At 46.6% G+C, this 27,695-nt stretch overlaps 1 protein-coding gene across 3 annotated transcripts in view; it reads left to right on the top strand.

The window, feature by feature from the left end:
* The window catches only part of LOC149441740 (semaphorin-6D-like), a 339,406-nt gene that overhangs the window by 245,544 nt on the left and 66,167 nt on the right, over nt 1-27,695 (top strand). For all 3 annotated transcript variants that reach the window (XM_089656952.1, XM_089656950.1, XM_089656951.1), the window contains 4 exons: nt 5,886-5,987; nt 8,225-8,315; nt 19,526-19,648; nt 21,878-21,966. In XM_089656952.1, the coding sequence (XP_089513078.1) occupies nt 5,886-5,987; nt 8,225-8,315; nt 19,526-19,648; nt 21,878-21,966 (405 nt within the window). The remainder of the gene's footprint in view (nt 1-5,885; nt 5,988-8,224; nt 8,316-19,525; nt 19,649-21,877; nt 21,967-27,695) is intronic.

Raw genomic sequence — 27,695 nt, 5'->3', positions numbered from 1 at the left:
CCTCAGTCTAGGCGCATTCACTAATTGGAGCTCAATAACTGCTGTTAAGAATGATGGTGATGCAATATATTGTGACTTGTCAAAAAAGCGATTTCTGTGGGAGAGGAGACTGAGAAAATTCTTCCTCCTGCCTGCAACAGACTGATGGCTGAGGCTAAAATGCTCCTTTTTAACCTCTTGCCGACCGCGCATAGCCGAATGACGGCTTCACCGCGGCCGGCCAGTTCTGAGTGGACGTCATATGACGTCCTCCCAGAACGCGCTCTCCTGCGCGCCCCAGGGGGCGCGCACCCGGCGATCTCCGTGATCGCTGTGTCCTACGGACACAGCTGATCACGTGATGTGGTGAAAGGCCGATCCCACCGGCATTTTACCACGTGATCAGCGGTGTCCAATGACACGCTGATCACAGGGAAATGCAAGTGCCGGTTCTCGGCTGCACTTTCCTCACGCTGTCAGATCGTGAGGAAAGTACTGCCGAGAACCGGCAGTTGTCAGAGCGGGGATCGGCACCGATCATCAGGGCACTGATGATCAGTGCCCTGATGATCGGTGCCCAGCAGTGACACCCGCAAGTTCCGCCCAGCAGTGCGCCCACTAGCCCCGCCCACCCGTTCCCAGCAGTGCCCCCACCTGTGCCCAGCAGTGCCCCCACCTGTGCCCAGCAGTGCACCCACCTGTGCCACTCTGCAGTGCCACCTACCTGTGCCCAGAAGTGCCACCTACATGTGCCCAGCAGTGCCACCCACCTGTGCCCACCCACCTGTGCCCACCAGTGCCACCCACCTGTGCCCACCAGTGCCACCCACCTGTGCCCACCCACCAGTGCTGCCCACCAGTGCCACCCACCAGTGCAGCCCAGCAGTGCTGCCAGTCAGTGCCACCAGTCAGTGCCCAGGGGTTGTGCCAGTCAGTGCCGCCAGTCAGTGCCCAGAAGTGATGCCCGTCAGTGCCGTCTATCAGTACCCATCATCAGTGTCACCTATCAGTGCCGCCTATCAGTGCTGCATATCAGTGCCGCCTATCCGGGACCCCTAATTAGTGCTGTCTATCAGTGCCGCCTATCCGTGCCACCTCATTAGTACTGCCTATCAGTGCCCTTTAGTGCTGCCTATCAGTGCCGCCTATCAGTGCCCATCAGTGCCGCCTCATCAACGCAAATCAGTGAAGGAGAAAAAATACCTGTTTGAAAAATTTTATAAAAGAAACAAATAAACTTTTTTTTTTTTTTCAAATTTTTTGCACATTTTTAATTTATAGCGCAAAAAGTAAAGCGCCCAGTGGCGATTAAATACCACCAAAAGAAAGCTCTATTTGTGAGAAAAAAATGATCAAAATTTCATATGGGTACAATGTTGCATGACCGCGCAATTGTCAATCAAAGTGCGGCAGCGCTGAAAGCTGAAAATTGGCCTGGTAAGGAAGGGAGTATAAGTGCCTGGTAGGCGAGGGGTTAATTAAAAAAAAGATTAAGTTTTTTGAAAAATAATACTGTTGCTATGTATTATGAAATGTCAGTGTAACGGAACCGACCCAGTCTGCGCTTGGGTACTTCCGTTATAATACCGCTTCCCCGTCCGAACACCGACCACAGACACCACCGCTGACCATACAAGACGAGACGACACCAGTCTTGAAGGAAACCAGGAAATAGACTACTTTATTTTAACACAGATACAAGATATATACATTCAAGGGAACAACCCCCCTCCTTGCATAATGACACAGGGCGGGGCAATCTACCTTTAGTAACAAGAGACACACCAGCAGACAGTCCCATCAGGAGGGAGGGCTGCTGGAGACACCCCCCTTCCCACCAAGCCAATACACATAAACACATACACCCCATAATAGTTTGCTCCCAAACAAGACACACAATAGAACAATGGGATGCAACCACATGGCATTAAACAATCAACAACCCCCCACCCCAATATTAGGACAGATCACCCTGTACCCCTAACAGGCAAAGGGTGACTTACACATAAGAGGGATATGGGGAGCTGAGACAGGGCATCTCCCCACCTCTCCAAAGTGAGCTGTGTTCCATGGGCCCCCCACCCAAAGTGACTCCTGTCACAGTCAGGGATGCATCTATGCAGATTTGTTACTGAAATGTTCACTTTAAGTGATAGCACTGAATCAATGGCAGCCTCCCATTAGCCATTGTCATGTCATTGGTACTGGCTGGTCCCATAGATTAGCCGCCCTTTTGGTATCTTAATGATGTCATTGGCTCAACTTCTCATATATCCCACAATATGGCTTCTTTTTCACTGCACATAAGTAAGCATGTCTTAACTGGGGATTCAGCTGGCATTAATCCATCACCGTTCCACCGACATCCCATCCATCATCTGACATTTTCTGGTGGAAAAGCTTTCAAGACTTCAAGCGTGATGGAAGAGCCTCCCGTGCACAAGCCGCCATCGGCAGGATGCGCACCAAGAAAACGCCTTGCCGTCTGAAGAAAATGGCCCAGCTCAGGGAACATCTCCTACATTCGTCATCCGCTGCACCCCCCCCTTCAATATGCCCCCTCGCCAACCAAACATTTATTATCATGCCAATAATATCCCTTTCTCCTCAGATGCACCACCTCAGATAAAAAAAAAAAAAAACCAGGAGCCAGCTTTTCATGAATAAAGATGGTTTCACGAGCGTTCGTCACAGGATTGCCGAGAATCGGGCCCCGCTGTTCGCTTGTTGTTTTTATAAGCTTTGTCATATCTTCTCATTGATAGGATCTGGACACCAAGTTTCCCTTTCCAAGTAATGATCTGCATTAAGATAAAAGGGTTGTTTTGATTCATGGCTCCCTTTTTTTTTTTCAAGGTTCCTAGTCCTTTAATGCCTTACCGTTCACAATTTACCGTGGAATTTCTAGATAAAGCGAAACAACATTCAGATATGGAATACAATCTGTGATTTTATTCCGCCGCTTTATCCCTTTTTTTTATGTTGTTATTTGCAGGAACACGAACGTTTAAAAGCATTTTTACTGAACTAGTATGTTACAGGGTTGGATTTTTTTTTTGTAATCTGCTTTTAGAGCTGTTATGTTGCTAAATGTAGTGTGGTGGCAAGGTTAGAGATATACTCAAATGTTCTTTTGTACCTCAAAAATTGGTATGAAAAAAAAAGTTATTCAAATCAGTTTGTTGGAAGAAGTGTTTCGGTGATATCACGTGCTGGAACCAGTTGTCCAATGTTTTCAGCTACACAAAACAACTATGATTTTACATGTTTCTGAGTGGCGTCACTGCTTGGTGGGACAGATTGTCCAGCCAAATGGCCACCACCACGGACCTCTTAGCCTCAGATGTCTAGAGCCACCGTTCTCAACCGTAAAGCTGTTATGTGGCTAAAAGTAGTGTGGTGGCAAGGTTAGAGCCAGGGGCGGACTGACCATTTGGAAACTCGAGCACTGCCCGAGAGCCCGTGGTAAGTAGGGGGCCCCATGAGATGCCTCTGGTACCTTTTTCATAGGCTTTTTTGAGTTTGGGCAAGGACACAGGGGCCCCATGATCCACTATTGTCCGGGAGCCCCATGAGTTGTCAATCCACCCCTGGTTAGAGCTATACTCAAATGTTCTTTTGTACCTCAAAAATTGGTATGAAAAAAAAAGTTATTCAAATCAGTTTGTTGGAAGAAGTGTTTCGGTGATATCACGTGCTGGAACCAGTTGTCCAATGTTTTCAGCTACACAAAACATCTATCGTTTTAAATGTTTCTCAGTGGTGTCACTGCTTGGTGGGACATATTGTCCAGCCGAATGGCCACCACCACGGACCTCTTAGCCTCAGATGTCTAGAGCAGAAGTAGTGTGGTGGCAAGGTTAGAGCCAGGGGCGGACTGACCATTTGGAAACTCGGGCACTGCCCGAGAGCCCGGGGTCAGTAGTGGGCTCCATGAGATGCCCCTGGTACCTTTTTCATTGGCTTTTTTGAGTTTGGGCAGGGACACAGGGGCCCCATGATCCCCTATTGCCCGGGGGCCCCATGAGTTGTCAGTCCGTCCCTGGTTAGAGCTATACTCAAATGTTCTTTTGTACCTCAAAAATTGGTATGAAAAAAAAGTTATTCAAATCAGTTTGTTGGAAGAAGTGTTTCGGTGATATCACGTGCTGGAACCAGTTGTCCAATGTTTTCAGCTACACAAAACATCTATCGTTTTAAATGTTTCTGAGTGGTGTCACTGTTGGTAGGACAGATTATCCAACCAAATGGCCACCACCATGGACCTCTTAGCCTCAGATGTCTAGAGCAGCCGTTCTCAACCGTAAAGCTGTTATGTTGCTAAAAGTAGTGTGGTGGCAAGGTTAGAGATATACTCAGATGTTCTTTTGTACCTCAAAAATTGGTATGAAAAAAAGGTATTCAAATCAGTTTGTTGGAAGAAGTGTTTCGGTGATATCACGTGCTGGAACCAGTTGTCCAATGTTTTCAGCTACACAAAACAACTATGATTTTACATGTTTCTGAGTGGTGTCACTGCTTGGTGGGACAGATTGTCCAGCCAAATGGCCACCACCACAGAACTCTTAGCCTCAGATGTCTAGAGCAGCCGTTCTCAACCTTAAAGCTGTTATGTTGCTAAAAGTAGTGAGGTAGCAAGGTTAGAGCCAGGGGCAACTGACCATTTGGAAACTCGGGCACTGCCCGAGAGCCTGAGGTCAGTAGGGGGCCCCATGAGATGCTCCTGGTACCTTTTTCATAGGCTTTTTTGAGTTTGGGAAAGGACACAGGGGCCCCATGATCCACTATTGCCTGGGAGCCCCATGAGTTGTCAATCCACCCCTGGTTTGAGCTATACTCAAATGTTCTTTTGTACCTCAAAAATTGGTATGAAAAAAAGTTATTCAAATCAGTTTGTTGGAAGAAGTGTTTCGGTGATATCACGTGTTGGAACCAGTTGTTCAATGTTTCCGGCTGCACAAAACAACTATGATTTTACATGTTTCTGAGTGGTGTCACTGCTTGGTGGGACAGACTGTCCAGCCAAATGGCCACCACCACAGACCTCTTAGCCTCAGATGTCTAGAGCAGCCGTTTTCAACCTTTCCAACAAAGAGGAACCTTTGAAATAAATTTCCGGGGCTCATGGAACCCCTGTCAAAAATTAATATGTCTTCAACTCCTGATACATTAGTGGTATATTCAGTGTGAAGAATGATCCCTACACATGTGGTCATTGGGAAGAATTACCCCTTTAACCTCTTGGCGCCGGCCGTATGCAAATGTGCGGCCTCCCGGCGTCTGGGCCTTGACGCTGAGTGGCCTCATATTTGCGTGCAATTAAGAAAAACATATGTGTTGACAGCTCACGCCCTTCGCGCTCCCTGCACACATGTCTGGAACTCACGGAAACGTCCCGATCTCCTCTTTCGATCGGGACCTTTCCCGATCATGTGACCGCCGTGATGGCCCTAAACCCCCACCCCACCTCCCGGCTTCTGAAACCCTTAAAGGGGCGGGAGGGGTTAAAGATATCTAAAAAGATCAATGGTGTAAGTGGGAACTTATCTGAGAGGCAAAATTTGTTCATTGCTCAAAGGACCCCTAACAACCTCTGGAGCAGTGTTTCTCAACTCCAGTCCTCATGGACCCCCAACAGGTCATGTTTTCAGGATTTCCATTATTTTGCACAGGTGATTTGATCAGTTTCACTGCCTTAGTAATTACCACAGCTGTTTCATCTGAGGGAAATCCTGAAAACATGACCTGTTGGGGGTCCATGAGGACTGGAGTTGAGAAACACTGCTCTGGAGGAACTCTGGTTAAGAAACCCTGGACTAGAGTCTACAGTAGTTAGATGTTGAGGAACAATAGTAACCAAGAAGCAAGAGTCGTGAATTAAGCACAATTTTTTTTTCCATCCACAGGATGAGTGCTACAATTATATTAAAGTTCTGGTGATCAAGAATGACCAAACTCTCATCGCTTGCGGCACCAATTCCTTCAACCCAACATGCCGGAACTACAAGGTAAGAGGCAATGTACAAGGTTCTTTGCTTTGGGGTAAGAGGGGGTTAAAGATGATGGCCACATTGATATTACAGCTGGTTGGTGACTACCCATTATTGCGTATACCCTTTGGTAAGTCAAGTCATCTACTGCCCCACAGAAAAATAATAGAGGCAAATGGTTAATAAAGTCCTACAACTGTTAGTGCTGCAATTTTACTAAAGTTCTGGTGATCAAGCAGGTTCCAGGCACCAGCTCCTTCAATCCAAAGTGCCAGGGAAGAGGGAAGAGGGGGTTAGAGATAAATATAGAGGATATATTACAGCTAGTTGGTGTCAACCCATTTTTGAGCATAACCTTTGGTAAGTCAAGACCTTTACTGCCCAATAGAATGATACTATAGGAAAATGGTCAGTAGAGTGCTGTGATGGCTACAATTGCTGCTACCACAATTATGATATAATTCTGGTAATCAAGAACGATCAAATGTGCATCAACCGCAGCATTGATTCCTTCAACCCAAAGTGCTATATTTACAATGTAGGAGGCTACGAGGTCCTTTGTGTGTGCAATAAGGGTTATAGAAAACTGCTGAGTGGATAATTCAGCTTAGTGGTATCATGTTGGGTACTCATGTGCCCAATTGCCAAACAGAATATTACTAGAGGAAAATGGTCAATAGAGTGCTACGGTTACATTAAAGTTCTGGTAATGATAAATTACCAAACTCTCGTTGCCTGTGGCACCAATTTCTTCAACTCAACGTACCAAAACTACAACGTAAGAGGCATTGTACAAGGTTCTTTGTGTGGAATATTGGGGTTAGAGATAGGTGCGAGATAGGTGATAGAGTAGATATTATAGCTAGTTGATGCATATTCTTTCTGGTATTCAAGAACAACTGAACTCAAATTGCCTACAGCACCAATACCTTCAACCAAAAATTTGTTGAAACTGAATGGTAGGAGGCAACATCAAAGGTCCTTTATGCGTGACAAGTGGGTTAGAGATAAGAGCTGAGTGGCTATTTCTGCTTGGTGGTATCTACCCATGTTGGAGCATACCATTTGATAAGTAAAGACATCTATTGCCCAAGTGAATAATAATAAAGGAAACGATGGTCAATAGAGGGCTACAAGGTTTGCAATTATAACAAAAGAAGGGCCAAAATTTCATCGCCAGTGGCACTAGTTCCTTTAACCCAACTTGCCAAAACTATGAGGTAGGAAGCAGGGGCGGACTGACCATTTGGAAACTCGGGCACTGCCCGAGGGGCCTGGGGTCAGTAGGGGGCCCCATGAAATGCCCCTGGTACCTTTTTCATAGGCTTTTTTGAGTTTGGGCAAGGACACAGGGGCCCCATGATCCCCTATTGCCCGGGGGCCCCATGAGTTGTCAGTCCGCCCCTGCTCTCCACAAAGACCCTGGAGATGAGGGTCAACCAGCTTGGGAGGTCTACATAACGTCGAAGAAACACCAACACAAGTCAAAAATTTATTTTATTAGTTCCACAAATGACAACAGGGTAACACGAGGCAGCCAACATATTTTGGAAGCCAAACAATCCCCCTTCATCAGGGCTCTAACAGGAATTTAGTATCTGAAGGACTCAGAATTAAAAATCCGAAGGTATCAACCAGAACCAGGAGGGTGAAGATTGCGTGAACGCCTGTATTGAACGGCAGCAAAGGCTTCCATGCAACCGTCTGTCATCGTCATGTTCCCAACTAACGAGGGGTCACCTTTTGGCAGAAGAACAGGTCCAAGATAGTTGAAAGTTGTAACTTTCAGGGATCATTTCAAGCCCAATGACCCTTAAAAACCACCTTAGTAAAGTCTTCCAGATTGACTCCAATGGATTAAAAATCCGAAGGTATCAACCAGAACCAGGAGGGTGATGATTCCGTGAATGCCTGTATTGAACGGCAGCAAAGGCTTCCATGCAACCGTCTGTCATCGTCATGTTCCCAACTAACAAGGGGTCACCTTTTGGCAGAAGAACAGGTCCAAGATAGTTGAAAGTCGTAACTTTCAGGGATCATTTCAAGCCCATTGATCCTTAAAAACCATCTTAGTAAAGTCTTCCAATGGATTTCGCCAAAATGGTCCATTTTAACAAAATTTTTAGATTTTTTTGTTTGTCAAAATTGGTTATAAAAAAGGTCACAATTGTTGGGCTGAGTGAATGGACATTGAGACGCCTCGTGGTTTTTAATGTAATGGTTTCATGCTACAGAACTCTTGTTTCATATTCCAGATCCAAACCTTGGAGCAGGAAGGTGAAGAGTTTAACGGCCAAGCGCGGTGCCCTTTTGACGCCAAGCAAACCAACGTGGCCCTCTTTGCAGGTGAGACGCTCTTGGTCCAAAGGTATTTAAAGTGGACCTGTCATCAAATTGATATTTTCGTGTTAAGCGCGGTGCCCTTTTGACGCCAAGCAAACCAACGTGGCCCTCTTTGCCGGTGAGACACTCTTGGTCAAAAGGTATTTAAAGTGGACCTGTCATCAAATTAATATTTTCATGTTAAGTACACTAAGTAAGGTGTAAGCGTGAAACACTTCCATGGATTTATTTTCTCTCATGAAATTACAGTACTCCCCCTGACAATACCTACTTCGGCTTTTTTTCCCCCAGAAGAATGGAGCCATCTTTTCTCAGGCATCATACAGAACCATTATTCATTTCCTGAGTTGTGATGCCGACTCAGAGATGACCATGGCTTTTTTTCCTCAGAGAATAGGTGCAGGAACTTCCCCTTCTGAGTCACTTCTTGTCTCCACCCCCCCCCATACCTACTTTCGAGCACCAACCCTTGGTTCCACCCCCTACCCACCTTCCAGTATCGGTCCTTTTAGAGAATACAGAGCCAAGCAGGGGTGGACTGACCACTCAAGCACTCGGGCACTGCCCGAGGGCCCGGGGCCAGTAGGGGGCCCCATGAGATGCCCTTGGTACTTTTTATAGGTTTTTTTGGGTGTGGTTGGAGTGTGGACGAGGACACAGGGGCCCCATGATCCCCTATTGCCCCGGGGCCCCATGAGTTGTCAGTCCGCCCCTGGAGCCAAGTATCATTTTGTAGTGCTAAATTATTTGAATAGGATTTGTTGATGATAACAAAAAAAGCAGAAAAATAGATCCCCTTCAACCAGCAAAAATAGACCCTCCCCCCCTCCAAGCAACAATAGATTTTTCCAGTAACAATGGACCCCCAAAACAAAATACCACACAGGCAACAATAGACCCCCAGCAGCTACAACAGATCACCCATCAGCCATCATCAATAGACTCTCCAGCAGGCAGCAAAAAAGACCCCTCCCTCACTAGTAGATCTCCCAGGCAACAACTGACACCCCAGTAATAGTATATCCCCCAATAGCAACAATAGACCCCCCCCCCCAGCAACAGTAGATTTTTCCAGTAACAATGGACCCCCAAAACAAAATACCAGGCAACAATAGACCCCCAGCAGCTACAACAGACCCCCAAAACAAAATACCACCCAGGCAACAATAGACCCCCAGCAGCTACAACAGATCATCCATCAGTCAGCATCAATAGACTCTCCAGCAGGCAGCAAAACAGACCCCTCCCTCAACAGTAGATCCCCCACGCAACAATTGACACCCCAGTAACAGTAGATCCCCCAATAGCAACAATAGACCACCCCAGTAACAATAGACCAGCATGCAAAAATAGATCCCCTCCAGTGACAATAGATCCCCCAGCAGCCATCAGTAATAGACATTCTAGCACCCCATGCCATTACATCAGTGGCGTCCAGAGGCAAGTGAGGGGAGTGCGGCCCGCACCGGGTGACACCGACCTCACGGGGTGACACCGGACCCGCTTCACGAAAAGGTAAATTGTAAAGAAAGCCGACAATCCCCGCAGGATGGATCTGATCTGCGGATTGAGGAGCATAATGGATTGGAGTCCGATCCATTATACTCAATCCGCAGATCCGATCCATTCTGCAGGGATCGTCGGAGGGGGTGTCACCAAGTGTTACTGCACCGGGTGACCAGGGGCGGACTGACAACTCATGGGGCCCCCAGGCAATAGGGGATCATGGGGCCCCTTTGTCCTCGCCCATACCAAAAAAGCCTATGAAAAAAGCCAATCAAAGGTACCAGGGGCTCCTCATGGGGCCCCCTACTGAGCCCGGGCCCTCGGGCAGTGCCCAAGTGCTCAAATGGTCAGTCCGCCCCTGCAGGTGACACCAACCCTAGGAATGCCTCTGCATTACATACATGCATTCTCCCACTGGAAAAAAGCCCTGGATAAGACACAGTGATGTAAATTTTGGTGCCTGGTTCACAAATGTCTGACACAGACCAGCCCCCTGCTGCAGCCTGTCACCTTGTAACTTGCTACAAAGTTACTATGTACAGTAAAGAGTGATCAACGGAGAGGAGGAGACCGAGGAAATGTTTCCTCCTGCCTGCAGCAGCCTGGCAGCCTCATTTTAGCCTAGGCATAGTCGCTGGATTGGTGCTCCAGGACCACTTTCAGAATGTTACTGCTTGAAAAGTGAGTGAAAGGTCAGTTTTAAACACTTTAAATATTCGGTGTGTCTCCCTGAACACGAAATCTACTCGTAATCGTCCTTTCCAGCACGCCCCGCACATTTTTATGGACTCGGCACGAGACAAGGGTGAAGGAAACACACACGCCAGGCACGTCCGAGGCTTTCAGGGGCTCGCGTGCCCGAAGCACAAAGGACTTTTTAAAGCAATAAAGACGCAGCGCGAATTAATGGGGATTAGCCCTGAGGAGGCCAATAATCCTCCATAATCCTCCACTGCGCGGAATCGGCGAACGTTCTGTTTCTTCCCTCCAAAGTGGCAAATGCCCAGATTTAAAGGGTCAGTCCACCTAAAACTGATCTGTCGGTGTTTGATGGGTGCTAGAGAGTTAAAACACCCAACCCTTTAACCCCTTACAGTCCGGACACTCCCCCCCCCTTCCAGTCCGGACACTTCCCCCCCCCTTCCAGTCCAGACACTTCCCCCCCCTTCCAGTCCAGACACTTTCACCCCTTTCCAGTCCGGACACTTTCACCCCCTTACAGTCCGGACACTTTCACCCCCTTCCAGTCCGGACACTCCCCCCCCTTCCAGTCTGGACACTTTCACCCCCTTCCAGTCCAGACACTTTCACCCCCTTCCAGTCCGGACACTTTCCCCCCCTTCCAGTCCAGACACTTTCCCCCCCTTCCAGTCCGGACACTTTCCCCCCCTTCCAGTCCAGACACTTTCCCCCCCTTCCAGTCCGGACACTTTCCCCCCCTTCCAGTCCAGACACTTTCCCCCCCTTCCAGTCCGGACACTTTCACCCCCTTCCAGTCCGGACACTTTCACCCCCTTCCAGTCCAGACACTTTCACCCCCTTCCAGTCCGGACACTTTCCCCCCCTTCCAGTCCAGACACTTTCCCCCCCTTCCAGTCCAGACACTTTCCCCCCCTTCCAGTCTGGACACTTTCCCCCCCTTCCAGTCCAGACACTTTCCCCCCCTTCCAGTCCGGACACTTTCCCCCCCTTCCAGTCCGGACACTTTCACCCCCTTCCAGTCCGGACACCTTCACCCCCTTCCAGTCCAGACACTTTCACCCCCTTCCAGTCCGGACACTTTCCCCCCCTTCCAGTCCGGACACTCCCCCCCTTCCAGTCCGGACACTCCCCCCCCTTCCAGTCCGGACACTCCCCCCCCTTCCAGTCCGGACTCTCCCCCCCCTTCCAGTCTGGACACTTCCCCCCCCTTCCAGTCTGGACACTTCCCCCCCCTTCCAGTCTGGACACTTTCACCCCCCTTCCAGTGCGGACACTTTCACCCCCTTCCAGTCCGGACACTTTTTCCCCCCTTTCCAGTCCGGACACTTTCCCCCCCCCCTTTCAGTCCAGGCCAATTTTCAGCTTTCAGCGCTATCACACTTTGAATGACAATTGCGCGGTCATGCAACACTGTACCCATATGAATTTTTTAGCATTTTTTTGAGACAGATAAAGCTTTATTTTGGTGGTATTTATTCACCACGGGGATTTTTATTTTTTTGCTATATAAATTAAAAAGTCTGAAAATTTTGAAAAAAAGTGTTTTTCTTATAAAATTTTGCAAATAAATTGTATTTGATCATAAATCTTGGCCAAAATGTATTCCATTATATTTTTAGTAAAAAAAAATAACCCAAATTAGTTTATAACCAAAAATTAGAATTTTTAAACATTTTTTTTTATTTTTTTACATTATTTTTTATTTATTTATTTTTTTTTTAACATACTGTCACCCTAGCAGTAAAGTATCACCACTGGGGGGTGATGAAGATTTTTTTTTTTTTTTACACTAATTGCTTTTACACCCATAAAGGCTGTAAAAACAATAATTTCTCCTCTCTGTCTGCATTCTTGCAGCCATTGAGAACTACTGAGTGAGCTGTGATTGGTCACAGCTTGTCACATGGTACAAGGCTGTTGTGAATGGCCCTGTACCATGTGACCTCTGTGATCATTCACAGATTTCACACATAGTAAGCAATGATGTCACAAGTGACATCTTGCTTACTACTCTGCATGTGATCACTGATTGGCCAATCAGTGATCACATGATCAGGACCTCGCACAGAGGTCCCGTAGAAAGATCGGTGTTCCACTGTGTCCGGAGGACACAGCGGACACTGGATTGCGGTGCTGCGCGCTACCAGGGAGCGTGCACAAGCAGGGGGCAGGGAGGCTGTTTATAAATGGCCACCCGACCCTGCACTGCCATCGTTCAGCCATTTATATACAACAGCCGGACGGGAGGTGGTTAAGACCGGCCATACATGGGTTGAAAATCGACCGATTTTTCGTCCGAAAATCGGACCTAAGAATAATCGGCCGATTTTCGCTCTGTTAGTGGGTCAATGGCACCAATCAATTTTTGTGGTTCCTCTCCTTTTGGGTGATCGTGTATGTTGGAAAATTTGTGAAAAACAACCAATTTTCGACTCGATGGTCAAATCGTACGATCGTTTTTCCGAAAAGAATATGCGCATGAGCCGTGACCAGGGGCGGACTGACTATTTGGAAACTTGGGCACTTCCTGAGGGCCCGGGGTCAGTAGGAGCCCCATGAGATGCCCCTGGCACCTTTTTCAAAGGCTTTTTTGAGTTTGGGCAAGGACACAGGGGCCCCATGATCCCCTATTGCCCGGGGGCCCCATGAGTTGTCAGTCCGCCCCTGGCCGTGACCTGGAAGGAACAGAAGTTTTGCCTGTTATACGGGGTGAACCAGGGGCAGGGCCCCATGAGTTGTCAGTCCGCCCCTGGGGTGAACTTTATGACTTGGTCAGGCCGATTTTCGGAATCAATGATGGCGCCATCGGATTACCGAGTGAACGACGTTTCCGATTTTCGGACGAAAAATCATTCGGAATTCGAACCATGTATGGCCTGCATAACTCTGATCCAAGCAATGAGGTTGGTTAGGTCTCCATGTTCCTATATTAAAGAATTGAAATGCCAAAATGAAAATCAAGGCCTACTGTAATTTCTTCAAGAAAGCAGCACAGTGGCTAAATAGTTAGCACTTCCGCCCGGCAGTACTCGGGTCGTTGGTTCGAATCCCAACCATGGCACCACCTGGCTAGAGTTTGCATGTTCTCCCTGTGCCTGCGTGGGTTTCCTCCGGGTACTCTGGTTTCCTCCCACACTCCAAAGACATGCTGGTAGGTTAATTGGCTCCTGTCTACATTGTCCCTAATATGTGTATGTATGAATGTGAGTTAGGGACCTTAGATTGTACGCCCCTTGAGGGTTAGGGACCTTAGATTGTACCCCCTTGAGGGTCGGGGACCTTAGATTGTACATCCCTTGAGGGTTAGGGACCTTAGATTTTACCCCCTTGAGGGTCGGGGACCTTAGATTGTATGCCCCTTGATGGTTAGGGACCTTAGATTGTACGCCCCTTGAGGGTTAGGGACCTTAGATTGTACCCCCTTGAGGGTCGGGGACCTTAGATTGTACACCCCTTGAGGGTTAGGGACCTTAGATTGTACGCCCCTTGATGGTTAGGGACCTTAGATTGTTCCCCCTTGAGGGTCGGGGACCTTAGATTGTACACCCCTTGAGGGTTAGGGACCTTAGATTGTACGCCCCTTGAGGGTTAGGGACCTTAGATTGTACGCCCCTTGAGGGTTAGGGACCTTAGATTGTACGCCCCTTGAGGGTTAGGGACCTTAGATTGTACGCCCCTTGAGGGTTAGGGACCTTAGACTGTACACCCCTTGAAGGTCGGGGACCTTAGATTGTACGCCCCTTGAGGGTTAGGGACCTTAGACTGTACACCCCTTGAGGGTCGGGGACCTTAGACTGTACACCCCTTGAGGGTCGGGGACCTTAGATTGTACGCCCCTTGAGGGTTAGGGACCTTAGACTGTACACCCCTTGAGGGTCGGGGACCTTAGACTGTACACCCCTTGAGGGTCGGGGACCTTAGACTGTACACCCCTTGAGGGTCGGGGACCTTAGATTGTACGCCCCTTGAGGGTTAGGGACTGATGTGAATGTACAATATATATATAAAGTGCTTCGTAAATTGATGGCGCTATATAAGTACCTGAAAGAAAGAAAGCTTTGCAGCTGTTGTAAAGACTAACAGATTCAGCAGGATTTTCACAGTGCTTCTGAGCAAGACTCCAACCTCTTGTTACATGATCCCCCCTGCAACACATGTATATGGCGATCAGGCAAACCAAAATAATTCCAGTAGCATTGATGACCAGGTTGTTTGTTAGATTTCTAATCTGTTGCCACCAATTAAAAAAAAAGAAAACAAAAGTAGAATTTGGAAAAAAAAAATGTATATAATTAGGGGAAAAAAATTGCCTGCAGACATAACTTGGCGAGAAATGGAACCTTGTGATGGCAGCGGAAGGGGTTAACGCGAGTGAGTGGTGTCATTCCCTCCAGTCTGTCATTACTGGTATTATTATTACCAGCAGTTGTTTCAAGTCGCTTTCATTTTCTTGATTTATTATTTACAAATTGCTAAAATGATTTAGTCAAGTATGCAAATGTCCTAATCTGTTAATGAGGCGTTATTGCATTCCATTAAGAGCTAATATTTTCTATCCGCATTCGTTTTTTTCGGAGCTCACGTGACCCGTTTGTGGAGGCGTTGAATCACCGCAAGGGGAATTGGAATGATCTTTATGGAGATCACCAATCCGGATTAATTCCCAGAATGAAAATTTGGGGCTTCATTTAAAATAAATTGTATATATTTATGTAATTTTGGGGCTTATTTAAAAATAAATTATAGACATATATATATATATCCTGGAGTTTGCATGTTTTCCTTGTGACTACGTGGGTTTCCTCCGGGTATTCCGGTTTCCTCCCACACTCCAAAGACATGCTGGTAGGTGAATTGGCTCCTGTCTAAATTGGCCCTAGTATGTGTATGTATGAATGTGAGTTAGGGACCTTAGATGGTACGCCCCTTGATGGTTAGGGACCTTAGATTGTACGCCCCTTGAGGGTTAGGGACCTTAGATTGTACGCCCCTTGATGGTTAGGGACCTTAGATTGTACGCCCCTTGAGGGTTAGGGACCTTAGATTGTACACCCCTTGAGGGTTAGGGACCTTAGATTGTACGCCCCTTGAGGGTTAGGGACCTTAGATTGTACGCCCCTTGAGGGTTAGGGACCTTAGATTGTACGCCCCTTGAGGGTTAGGGACCTTAGATTGTACGCCCCTTGAGGGTTAGGGACCTTAGATTGTACGCCCCTTGAGGGTTAGGGACCTTAGATTGTACGCCCCTTGAGGGTTAGGGACCTTAGATTGTACGCCCCTTGAGGGTTAGGGACCTTAGATTGTACGCCCCATGAGGGTTAGGGACCTTAGATTGTACGCCCCTTGAGGGTTAGGGACCTTAGATTGTACGCCCCTTGAGGGTTAGGGACCTTAGATTGTACACTCCTTGAGGGTTAGAGACCTTAGATTGTACGCCCCTTGAGGGTTAGGGACTGATGTGAATGTACAATATATATGTAAAGTGCTGCGTAAATTGGCGGCGCTATAGAAGTACCTGAAATAAATAAATATATATATATATAATTTATTTATATATTATATATATAATTTTTTTAAATATATATATATATATTTATATTATTATTATTATTATTATACAGGATTTATGGCGCCAACAGTTTGCTCAGCACTTTACGATATAACGGGAGACAATACAGCAACAATACAGTTCAATACAAGAGGGTTAGGAGGGCCCTGATCTTTGGAGCTTACAATCTAATATATATATATATACAGTATATATCTTACAGTACAGTGTCTACCATTGCCCTAAAAGAAAAGTAGATATATAAGACATTGAAAATGGGGGTTCAATTGGTGGAAGCAGATCACAAAATTTGGGGAAAATTTTGTCTGCAGGTTTGTATATTTAGGGTGGGGCCACCATGGTTTAAGGCACAGTGTGAAAGCAATTTGGCTGCTTTGAGTGGGGAGTCGATGGTTCAAGGCACAAAAAAAAATCCCTTTAGCGGTTCAATTGGTGGAAGCAGATCACAAAATTTGGGGAAAATTTTGTCTGCAATTTGGCTGCTTTGAGTGGGGAGTCAATGGTTCAAGGCATAGTGTGAAGAGGCAGGTAGCAATACTTGATTAAACTGTGGTGGCATCAAGAACCTCTTGGTGGAGGCAGAGCACAAAATTTTAGCAACATTTTGCCTACGGGTTCGTATATTTAGGGTGGGGCCACCATGGTTTAAGGCACAGTGTGAAAGTGGCAGGAAGCAATACTTGATCGAACTGTTAGGCGGCACAAAAAAATCCCTTTAGTGGTTCGGTTGGTGGAAGCAGATCACAAAATCTGAGGAAGATTGTGTCTGCAATTTGGCTGCTTTGAGTGGGGAGTCAATGGTTCAAGGCACAAAAAAAATCCCTTTAGCGGTTCAATTGGTGGAAGCAGATCACAAAATTTTGGAAAATTTTATCTGCAATTTGGCTGCTTTGAGTGGGGAGTCAATGGTTCAAGGCATAGTGTGAAGAGGCAGGTAGCAATACTTGATTAAACTGTGGTGGCATCAAGAACCTCTTTAGCAATTCAATTTGGTGGAGGCAGAGCACAAAATTTTGCCAAAATTTTGCCTGCAGGTTTGTATATTTAGGGTAGGGCCACCATGGTTTAAGGTACAGTGTGAAAGTGGCAGGAAGCAATACTTGATCGAACTGTTAGGTGGCACATAAAAATCCCTTTAGTGGCTCAGTTGGTGGAAGCAGAGTACAAAATTGTGGCAAAATTTTGCCTGAAAGTTTGGCTGTTTTGGGCAGGGCGACCATGGTTCAAGGAACAATGTAAAGTGGCAGAAAGTTATTCTTGATCAAACTCTTGGGTGGTGTCAAGAACTCATTTAGCGATTCAATTGGTGGAAACAGATCACGAAATTTTGTCTGCAAGACGACTGCTTTGGATGTGGAGTCCGCGCTTTGAGGCACAGTGTAGAACAGTAGGAATTAATACTTGATTGAACTCTTGGGTGGCGTCAAGAATTCCTTTAGAATTGGTGGAAGCAGATCAGCAAATTTTGGCAAAATTTTTGTCTGTAAGTTTGACTGCTTTATGCGGTCATGGTTCAAGGCACAGTGTGAAACCGTGGGAATTAATACTTTATTGAACTCTTGGGTGGCGTCAAGAATTCCTTTAGAATTGGTGGAAGCAGATCAACAAATTTTGGCAAAATTTTGTCTGCATGTTTGGCTGCTTTATGCGGTCATGGTTCAAGGCACAGTGTGAAACCGTGGGAATTAATACTTTATTGAACTCTTGGGTGGCGTCAAGAATTCCTTTAGAATTGGTGGAAGCAGATCAACAAATTTTAGAAAAATTTTGTCTGCAAGTTTGACCGCTTTATGGGGCGAGTCCATGGTCCGAGGCACAGTGTGAAACAGCAGGAAGTAATAATTGACTCTGAAAACTCTTGGGTGGCACCAAGTACTGCTTTTGTGGGTTAATTGGTGTGAAGTTAAATTTTATCTGCAAGACGACTGCTTTGGGTGTGGAGTCCTGGCTTCGAGGCACAGTGTAGAACAGTGGGAATTAATACTTGATTGAACTCTTGGGTGGCGTCAAGAATTCCTTTAGAAGTGATGGAAGCAGATCAACAAATTTTGGCAAAATTTTGTCTGTAAGTTTGACTGCTTTTTGCAGTCATGGTTCGAGGCACAGTGTGAAACAGTTGGAATTAATACTTGATTGAACGCTTGGGTGGCGTCAAGAATTCCTTTAGAATTGATGGAAGCAGATCAACAAATTTTGGCAAAATTTTGTCTGTAAGATTGACTGCTTTATGCGGTCATGGTTAAAGGCACAGTGTGAAACAGTGGGAATTAATACTGGATTGAACTCTTGGGTGTCGTCAAGAATTCCTTTAGAATTGATGGAAGCAGATCAACAAATTTTGGCAAAATTTTGTCTGCAAGTTTGACTGCTTTATGCGGTCATGGTCCGAGGCACAGTGTGAAACAGTGGGAATTAATACTTGATTGAACTCTTGGGTGGCGTCAAGAATTCCTTTAGAATTGATGGTAGCAGATCAAAAAATTTTGGCAAAATTTTGTCTGCAATTTTGACTGCTTTATGCGGGGAGTCCATGGTCCGAGGCACAGTGTGAAACAGCAGGAAGTAATAATTGACTCTGAAAACTCTTGGGTGGCACCAAGTACTGCTTTTGTGGGTTAATTGGTGTCAAGCACCATTTTACCTAAATTTTGTCTGCAAGTTAATGCTTCTAGGCACAGTGTGAAGTGGCAGGAAGCCATACTTGATTGGGCTGTTAGGTGGCACCAAGAACTCCTTCAGCCTTCAGTGGTCCAATCGGTAGAAGCAGATCACAAAATTTTGGCAAAATTTTGCCTGTCAAGTGCTGGACAAGACATCCCTGCCCATAAGCATGAGAGGGAGGAGAAAGTGTGGCTCTTCTGACCATAGAATACGTCTTTAAACATCTATCTAATTAAAATGTATCAACACATCATTTTGTTTCTCATTTTCCTCCTCTGCAAAAATGTGGCACTCCATCACTATGATCCTGATATGCCTCCTCTGCAAGGCCTTGGCAAGCCCCATACATTTCACAGGGGGGGTTGGTAAACTAATAATCTGCAGATTACTAGCGCATAAAGCGAACGCGTCTTCCACCGCCGAGTCGAATAATGATATTCTGTGCCGCGCAGGCTCCGAGGTCGATGCTTACAGTTTCAGCAAGATAGGAGGAAAAAAAAAAATTGACTTAAGCCCTTGATTAAAGACAAATCAAGTAGACAAGATCCATTATAACGGGACATGGCGGCATACAGCGCAGTAATAATGCTGCGTGAAGCTATCAGAGGAACCGCTCGCGTTTCCAGAGACGCTCGCCGGTGCTCCGTGAGACTGCAACTAATTGACTTAGCAATACAACAGCCGGAAGCGCACTACGTCTAGTGTTTAGATTTCATGGCTCGTTGTGCGGTCCCCTCACCACCTCCCTCTCTTCTCTGTCTTCTTCTCTCTGTAGATGGCAATTTGTATTCAGCCACTGTGGCCGACTTCCAAGCCAGCGACGCCGTCATCTACCGAAGCCTGGGGGAGAAGAGCCCCGTTCTCCGCACCATCAAATACGACTCCAAATGGCTCCGAGGTAAGGTGACTGGGCAACTGGATGGGCAAACTTTCTTGTGTAAACAGCATTTTTATAGTCGAGGTTCAGAACTTTTTTTTCCATCCTTTAGTCTAGAGCCCAATTGAACTTTCAGCTGAGTACGTTCCAGGTGCATCAAAACAAATGGGGTTCAAAAATCATGCTGCAAAGAAGGACCCTTACGCAGTGGTGTATTTAGGTTTTGCGCTGCCCTAGGCAACACAAAAATTGGTGCCCCCCCGCAGAAAGAGCCTGACATTGACCAAGAGCACCCCTGCCCTCCACCCAAGCCTTCCACCACCACTGCCCCCCATGCACCAGCCACCATCCCCCATGACGAGAGAGAGAAAGACACTCTCCTTGACAGCTCCGGACATCCCCAGGAATGAGAGTCGGGCTGTGCATACACCGCCATGAAACCCACAGCATTTCTTGGAACCCACCAGGTCCCCATGCAGCCTGTGCCCCTTTTTCCGTCCTTTTTTCCCTTGCCCCCCGAAAAATGCCACCCTAGGCAAATGCCTTGTTTGCCCTGTGGTAAACACACCCCTGCCCTTACTCCTTTTTGAGGAAGCAGTGGTCTCCCTGCAGAGGTCCGATACTCCTGCAGCCAAATCGCCAATCAGCAGGAACCATGAGCTTTGTAGAGCTTCCACAGGTATTATTTAGGACTCAACTGGTGGTGTGCCAGACCTCTGCAGAGAGACTCTTGAGTTCAAATGTCCTCCGCCGCAACATGCTGGCAGGGGACAGGCTGTTCTACTCAGGCTGTGGCTGCTTTCTAAAGAAAACCAACTGTGATACTTGAAATGGACTTTGCTGATTAAAAGCAAAAAAGGCCAACTGGGCTCCAGGGGCGGACTGACAACTCATGGGGCCCCCGGTCAATAGGGGATCATGGGGCCCCTGTGTCCTTGCCCAAACTCAAAAAAGCCTTTGAAAAAGGTACCAGGGGCATCTCATGGGGCCCCCTACTGACCCCGGGCCCTTGGGCAGTGCCCAAGTTTCCAAATGGTCAGCCTGCCCCTGGCTCTAACTGGCATTTTTTGGTAACTTCTAACTCAAAAAAGCTCAATGGTAAAATGGTAAAATCTTTTGTTTAGGTATGAGACAGGAAAAAGGGATATTTTGTTCCTAGGTCCTGTCTCTGCCCCTACAAGGGACATTTCCCCAGGGGCGTATTTACCACAAGGCAAACAAGGCATTTGCCTAGGGCGGAATTTTTCAGGGGGGCAGCACCACTACCCAGAAGAAGGAATGGCAGAAGGGACACACGTGGCATGGGGAGCAGGTGGGATCCAAGAGAGGCTGCTGGCTGCTAGACGATGTATGCAGAGCATGACTCTCATTCCAAGGGATGTGCAGAGCTGCAAAGGTGAGTGTCTTTCTCTCTAGTGCCAAGGTGGGGGTGAGGGGTATGGGGGGAGGTGGTAATGGAAGCCTCTCTTGAGGGCAGGGGTCTTGTAGGTCAATGTCAGGCTCAGGGGCGGACTGGCCATTTTTAAACTCGGGCACTGCCCGAGGGCCCGGGGTCAGTAGGGGGCCCCATGAGATGCCCCTGGTACCTTTTTCATAGGCTTTTTTGAGTTTGGGCAGGGACACAGGGGCCCCATGATCCCCTATTGCCCGGGGGCCCCATGAGTTGTCAGTCCACCCCTGGCTCAGGCTCTCTTTGCAGGCAAGGGGGAGGATGCTTGTGTTGCCTAGGTCAGCACAAAACCTAAGTACACCACTGCATTTCCCTTCCATTTTGGTCAACGGGACAGTAAATGGAGAAAAACGTCTCCAAGGGGAACACAGACATAAAAAATTACTTTAATAGAGCAGATCGGATTGGGAGCTCTGTTGGCTTCTTGTTGGTTCTTAACACGTCCTTGTTGGGGAGATTATCCTTCACCTCCCGTCCCGGAGACAGAAGTTCTAATCCTTCCTAATCCTTATGTTCTCTTTAAAAATTTCAGCTTTTTTTTTTTTTAAGTCGGTAATGTTTTTGTTGTTTTTGTAAATTGAAACTGCCGTGCATGTGGTTGTCAAAGCCCACGTTATACAGAGAGAATTAAAATTTTTACTACCACTCTGTAATCGTAGGAGCTTCAGCACATTTTACTTCAGTATCTTAAAGCTCCCACATGTATTAGAAAATACATAATAATGGAGCACTTTCTCTGCCATTAAGGAGACATTTTTATTCGGTTTTTGGTAGTTATTTGTGTTTTTTTTCTATTCCAGAACCCCATTTTATCCATGCGGTGGAGTATGGAAACTACGTGTATTTCTTCTTTCGGGAGATCTCAATGGAATACACCACCCTGGGAAAGGTACAAAATCTTCATATAATGGCCACCAGTGGTCTTCATATTGTGTGCTATCCTCCAGTGGTCTCTGCTTTGTATAGTAGCCACCGGTGGTCTTCATATTGTGTGCTATCCTCCAGTGGTCTCTGCTTTGTATAGTAACCACCAGTGGTCTTCATATTGTGTGCTTTCCTCCAGTGGTCTCTGCTTTGTACAGTAGCCACCAGTGGTCTTCATAATTTGTGCTATCCTCTTGTGGTCTCTGCTTTGTATAGTAGCCACCGGTGGTCTTCATATTGTGTGCTTTCCTCCAGTGGTCTCTGCTTTGTATAGTAGCCACCAGTGGTGTCTGTATTGTTTAAATGCTATCAGAGGTCTCCACATTGTAAAATGGCTACTGGTGCTCTCTGCTTTGTATAGTAGCTACCGGTGGTCTCCTGTATTGCATACTCTCCGCCACTCTATAGTAGCCATCAGTCGTCTCTGCTTTGTATAGTAGCCACCAGTGGTCTCTGCAATGTATAGTAGCCACCAATAGTCTCTTCATCATATAGTAGCCACCAGTGGTCTATGCATTGTATAGTAAACACCAGTGGCCTTTATATTTTACACTATCCTCCAGTGGTCTCTGAATTGTATAGTAGTAATCAGTGGTCTATTCTGCATTAGCCACAAGTATTCTCTGCATTGCATAGTAGCCACCATGGAGTCACTAGTGGCTTTTGCATTGTATAGTAGCCAGCCAATGATGTTTGCATTGTACGGTAGCTACTAGTGGTCTCTGCATTGTATACTATCCACCAGTGGTCCCTGCATTGTATAGTAGTAATCAATGGTCTATTCTCCATTAGCCACCAGTGGTCTCTGTATTACATAGTAGCCGCCATGGAGCCACTAGTGGTCTTTGCATTGTAAAGCGGCCAGCCAATGGTGTTTGCATTGTACGGTAGCTACTAATGGTCTCTGCATTGTATACTGTCCACCAGTGGTCTCTGCATTGTATAGTAGCAATCAGTGGTCTATTCTACATTAGCCACCAGTGGTCTCTGCATTGTTTAGTAGCAATCAGTGGTCTATTCTACATTAGCCACCAGTGGTCTCTGCATTGTATAGTAGCAATCAGTGGTCTATTCTACATTAGCCACCAGTGGTCTCTGTATTGTATTGTAGCAATCAGTGATCCATTCTACATTATCCACCAGTGGTCTCTGTATTGTATAGTAGCAATCAGTGGTCTAATCTACATTAGCCACCAGTGGTCTCTGCATTTTATAATAGTCACTAGTGATCTCTGATTTGTATAGTAGCCACAAGGGGTTTCTGACTGCATAATAGTCACAGGTGGCCTCTGCATTGTATAGCGGACCCCAGCGGTCTCCTCATTGTATGGTAGCCACCAGTGGTCTCCGCATTGTATGGTAGCCACCAGTGGTCTCTGCATTACATAGTAGCCGCCATGGAGCCACTAGTGGTCTTTGCATTGTAAAGCGGCCAGCCAATGGTGTTTTCATTCTACGGTAGCTACTGGTGGTCTCTGCATTGTATACTGTCCACCAGTGGTCTCTGCATTGTATAGTAGCAATCAGTGATCTATTCTACATTAGCCACCAGTGGTCTCTGCATTGTTTAGTAGCAATCAGTGGTCTATTCTACATTAGCCACCAGTGGTCTCTGCATTGTATTGTAGCAATCAGTGATCCATTCTACATTAGCCACCAGTGGTCTTTGCATTGTATAGTAGCAATCAGTGGTCTATTCTACATTAGCCACCAGTGGTCTCTGCATTGTATTGTAGCAATCAGTGATCCATTCTACATTAGCCACCAGTGGTCTCTGCATTGTATTGTAGCAATCAGTGATCCATTCTACATTAGCCACCAGTGGTCTCTGCATTGTATAGTAGCAATCAGTGGTCTATTCTACATTAGCCACCAGTGGTCTCTGCATTTTATAATAGTCAGTAGTGATCTCTGATTTGTATAGTAGCCACAAGGGGTTTCTGACTGCATAGTAGTCACAGGTGGCCTCTGCATTGTATAGCAGACCCCAGCGGTCTCTGCATTGTATGGTAGCCACCAGTGGTCTCTGCACTGTATGGTAGCCACCAGTGGTCTCTAATATGCCCCGATCCTTGTGTCTTCTTCCTTTTACCAGTAACATGTGCTGACTACTGATTTTATAAAGAGTCACATAAGATGTTCAATAAATGGAGATGTCCCTCTGCTCATTGAGCCGTCTGCCTAGCTTTCTGGCAGCTGACCGCACGACCGCAGCAAAGCAACTAAAGGGGAACACGCACAATGACGCCACGCCGCCGCCGCCCCCACCACCCATCCTCAGCAACCCGTTCAGAGAAGCACTCTCTTATCTCTCCTCCACCTCTGCTCCATCCCCTTAACAGCATTACAAGAAAATTACTACTTCTCCCGTGCTGCCACAGCGCCTGGACGACGCTGATAATTGTCAAAGCATCCCAAAGACGGGCTTATCCAATCATCTCCCGGGCAGCAAAGGGCAGCGCAGCTATCTGTGCCCAGCCAGTTAACGGGAAAATGAGCAGAAGCGGCTGTTCCGGATCTGATAAACCGCCGTCATTATCAGCCAGAGACACGGCCTGCTGGATTAATTGCCCCACGTCCTTTCAAGGGATGTGGGCGGCCCACTTGGCGTTCGCAGTATATATTACTCGGCGTGATTGGTTTGTCATAGAACTGGCGATGTCACTCAGCACAACAAGCAAATTAGATTTCCTGGAATGCTGGTCTTATAAATGCTTTTGGGCTTGTTTGCTTAGTACATCGTACCTTAAGAGCAGGGGCGGACTGACAACTCATGGGGCCCCCGTGCAATAGTGGATCATGGGGCCCCTGTGTCCTTGCCCAACCTCAAAAGAGCCTATGAAAAAGGAACCAGGTGCATCTCATGGGGCCCCCTACTGACCCCGGGCCCTCGGGCAGTGCCCGAGTTTCCAAATGGTCAGTCCGCCCCTGGCTCTAACTGACATTTTTTGGTAACTTCTAACTCAAAAAAGCTCAATGGTAAAATCTTTTGTTTAGGTATGAGACAGGAAAAAGGGATATTTTTTTTTCCCGGGTCCTGTCTCTGCCCCTACAAGGGACATTTCCCCAGGGGCGTATGTACCATAAGGCATTTGCCTAGGGTGGCATTTTTCAGGGGGGTAGCAAAAAAGGCCAACTGCTCTCCAGGGGCGGACTGACACCTCATGGGGCCCCCCGGGCAATAGGGGATCATGGGGTCCCTGTGTCCTTGCCCAAACTCAAAAAAGCCTATGAAAAAGGAACCAGGGGCATCTCATGGGGCTCCCTACTGACCCCGGGCCCTCGAGCAGTGCCCGAGTTTCCAAATGGTCAGTCCACCCCTGCTTAAGAGTTACGTTTTATGATATGGATGACTTTTTACATAGAAACTCTGGACAGATGAAAAAGATGAAGACTAATGCAATCAGTAAGATGTCATTCAATGCATTTTTTTTTCTTTAAATGCAAGCTGTGCAAGTACCCAATTTTACCTTGGTATCAGCCTCTTGCAGTCTGCTGTACAGAAGAGCTCAAAGAGGGGCAGGGAGAAGCAGCACAAAATGTTTACTATAACAGCCTTTCTCAACTTTTTTTACTCCACTAATAATAAATAATTTTCATGCCTCAAAAAAACCCTGCTAATTCATTGGGAGTCATTGAGAAGAATGTTCCTTACTTTGGTGGTCAGTGGAAAGAATGGCCCTTGCATTGATGTCCAATGGGAAGAATGTCTCTTACATTGGTGGCCAGTGGGAAGAATGCCCCTTACATTGGTGGTCAGTGGAAAGAATGGCCCTTACATTGGTGGTCAGTGGGAAGAATGTCCCTTACATTGATGTCCAATGGGAAGAATGTCTCTTACATCGGTGGCCAGTGGGAAGAATGCCCCTTACCTTGGTGGTCAGTGGGAAGAATGCTCCTTACATTGGTTATCAGTGGGAAGAATGCTCCTTACATTGGTGATCAGTGGGAAGAATGTCCCTTACATTGGTGGTCAGTGGAAAGAATGGCCCTTACATTGGCGTCCAATGGGAAGAATATCTCTTACATTGGTGTCCATTGGGAAGAATGCCCCTTACATTGGTGGCCAGTGGGAAGAATGTCCCTTACATTGGTGGCCAGTGGGAAGAATGTCCCTTACATCAGTGGCCAGTGGGAAGAATGCCTGTTGCACTGTTAGTCAGTGGAAAGGATACTCCTTACATTGGTGATCAGTGGGAAGAATGTCCCTTACATTGGTGATCAGTGGAAAGGATACTCCTTACATTGGTGGTCAGTGGGAAGAATGTCCCTTACATTGGGGATCAGTGGAAAGAATGTCCCTTACATTGGGGATCAGTGGGAAGAATGTCCCTTACATTGATGATCAGTGGGAAGAATGTCTCTTACATTAGTGGTCAGTGGGAAGAATGTTCCTACATTGGTGGTTAATGGGAAGAATGTCCCTACATTGGTGGCCAGTGAGAAGAATGCTTCTTACATTGGTGGTCATTGGAAGAAATGTCCCTTACACTGGTGGTCAGTGGGAGGAATGTCCTTACCTTGGCAGTCATTGGGAAAAATGCTCCTTACATTGGTGGTCAAAGGCAAGAACGTTCCTTGCACTGTGGGTCAGTAGGAAGAATGTCCCTTACATACGTGCTCAATGGGAGGAACGCCAGTCCTATGGTCAGTCAGGTCCTATATTAGGTATGCATCTACTCCTTGGTGCAAGGAAGTAAAGGGTATTTAATTGGTGCCTTACAATCCTGAGAACCTTAGATAGCTGCCTGTCTTGCCTGTCCTTTGATGTTCAGCAGTAATTCACTCTCAATTTAAGCTTCCATCCTCCCAGTATTGAACGATGTGTCGTAGAGCCAAGAATAGATCACTGAGCTGCACGTAGAGGGTTGGTGGTCTCACCTTCCTTGGACCAAAATAACTTCCCCCATTCATCTCCTGCCGTAATGTGGTTCTGTGCAGCATTTCACGGCCTCCACCTCTCTTCTGACCTATAAACGTTCTGCTTTTACAATCCATTTAGTTTCAGGTTCTCCTTATTTTTTTTTCAATTTGCTGCTTTTTTTCCCCTGTGTCCGCCTGTCTCTTTGTATTTAGGGCGCTCACTGTCCGGCTGATCTGTCTGCATGGCGGCGTTGCTCTGGGCCTGTTACCGGGAAAATATTTTCTCTAAGCAACAAAGACAGGGTCAGCAAATTGCACCTGTCTCCTGAATGCAATTTCTAAATATTTTCTGCATGGGATATTTCTGACAGCAGAGCTGGTACTAAAGACTAATGCAGGCCATAGATGGGTCGAAAATCTGTCGATTTTTTTTCGGCCGACAATAAAACCGGCCGATTTTCGGATCGTTAGTGGGTTAATAGGTCGGCCGTTTTTCGGTATTTTGGCAGGTTTTTTTATAGGTAAAGTTGGAAAAAGATCGGCCGATTTTGACCTGCAAGAGGAAGACAAAAAGAGGAGGAGGAGGAGGAGGAAGAGGAGGAGGAAGATGAGGAGGAGGAAGAGGAAGAAGAAGAAGAATTCCAATCCGGCAAAAAGTGTCCCTGCAGAGAGCTCCGCTATTTCTTTGACAGTTCTTTGACATTTATAGCGGCTGCAACATTGTATCTATTTGTATCCATTCCTTTAAAAAAATGAAAAATCGGTCGTTCAATCGGCCGACGTTACCAGGAACGGTATAAAAAAAAAATTCGGCCGATTTTCATCCCGTCT

The sequence above is a fragment of the Staurois parvus genome, unplaced genomic scaffold (genome assembly GCF_062004578.1).
Source record: "Staurois parvus isolate SC_StPar_1 unplaced genomic scaffold, SC_StPar_1.0 ptg000951l, whole genome shotgun sequence".
NCBI lineage: Eukaryota > Metazoa > Chordata > Amphibia > Anura > Ranidae > Staurois > Staurois parvus.
Note: the sequence above shows the minus strand (reverse complement) of the source record. Positions and strands in the feature narration are given on the sequence as shown.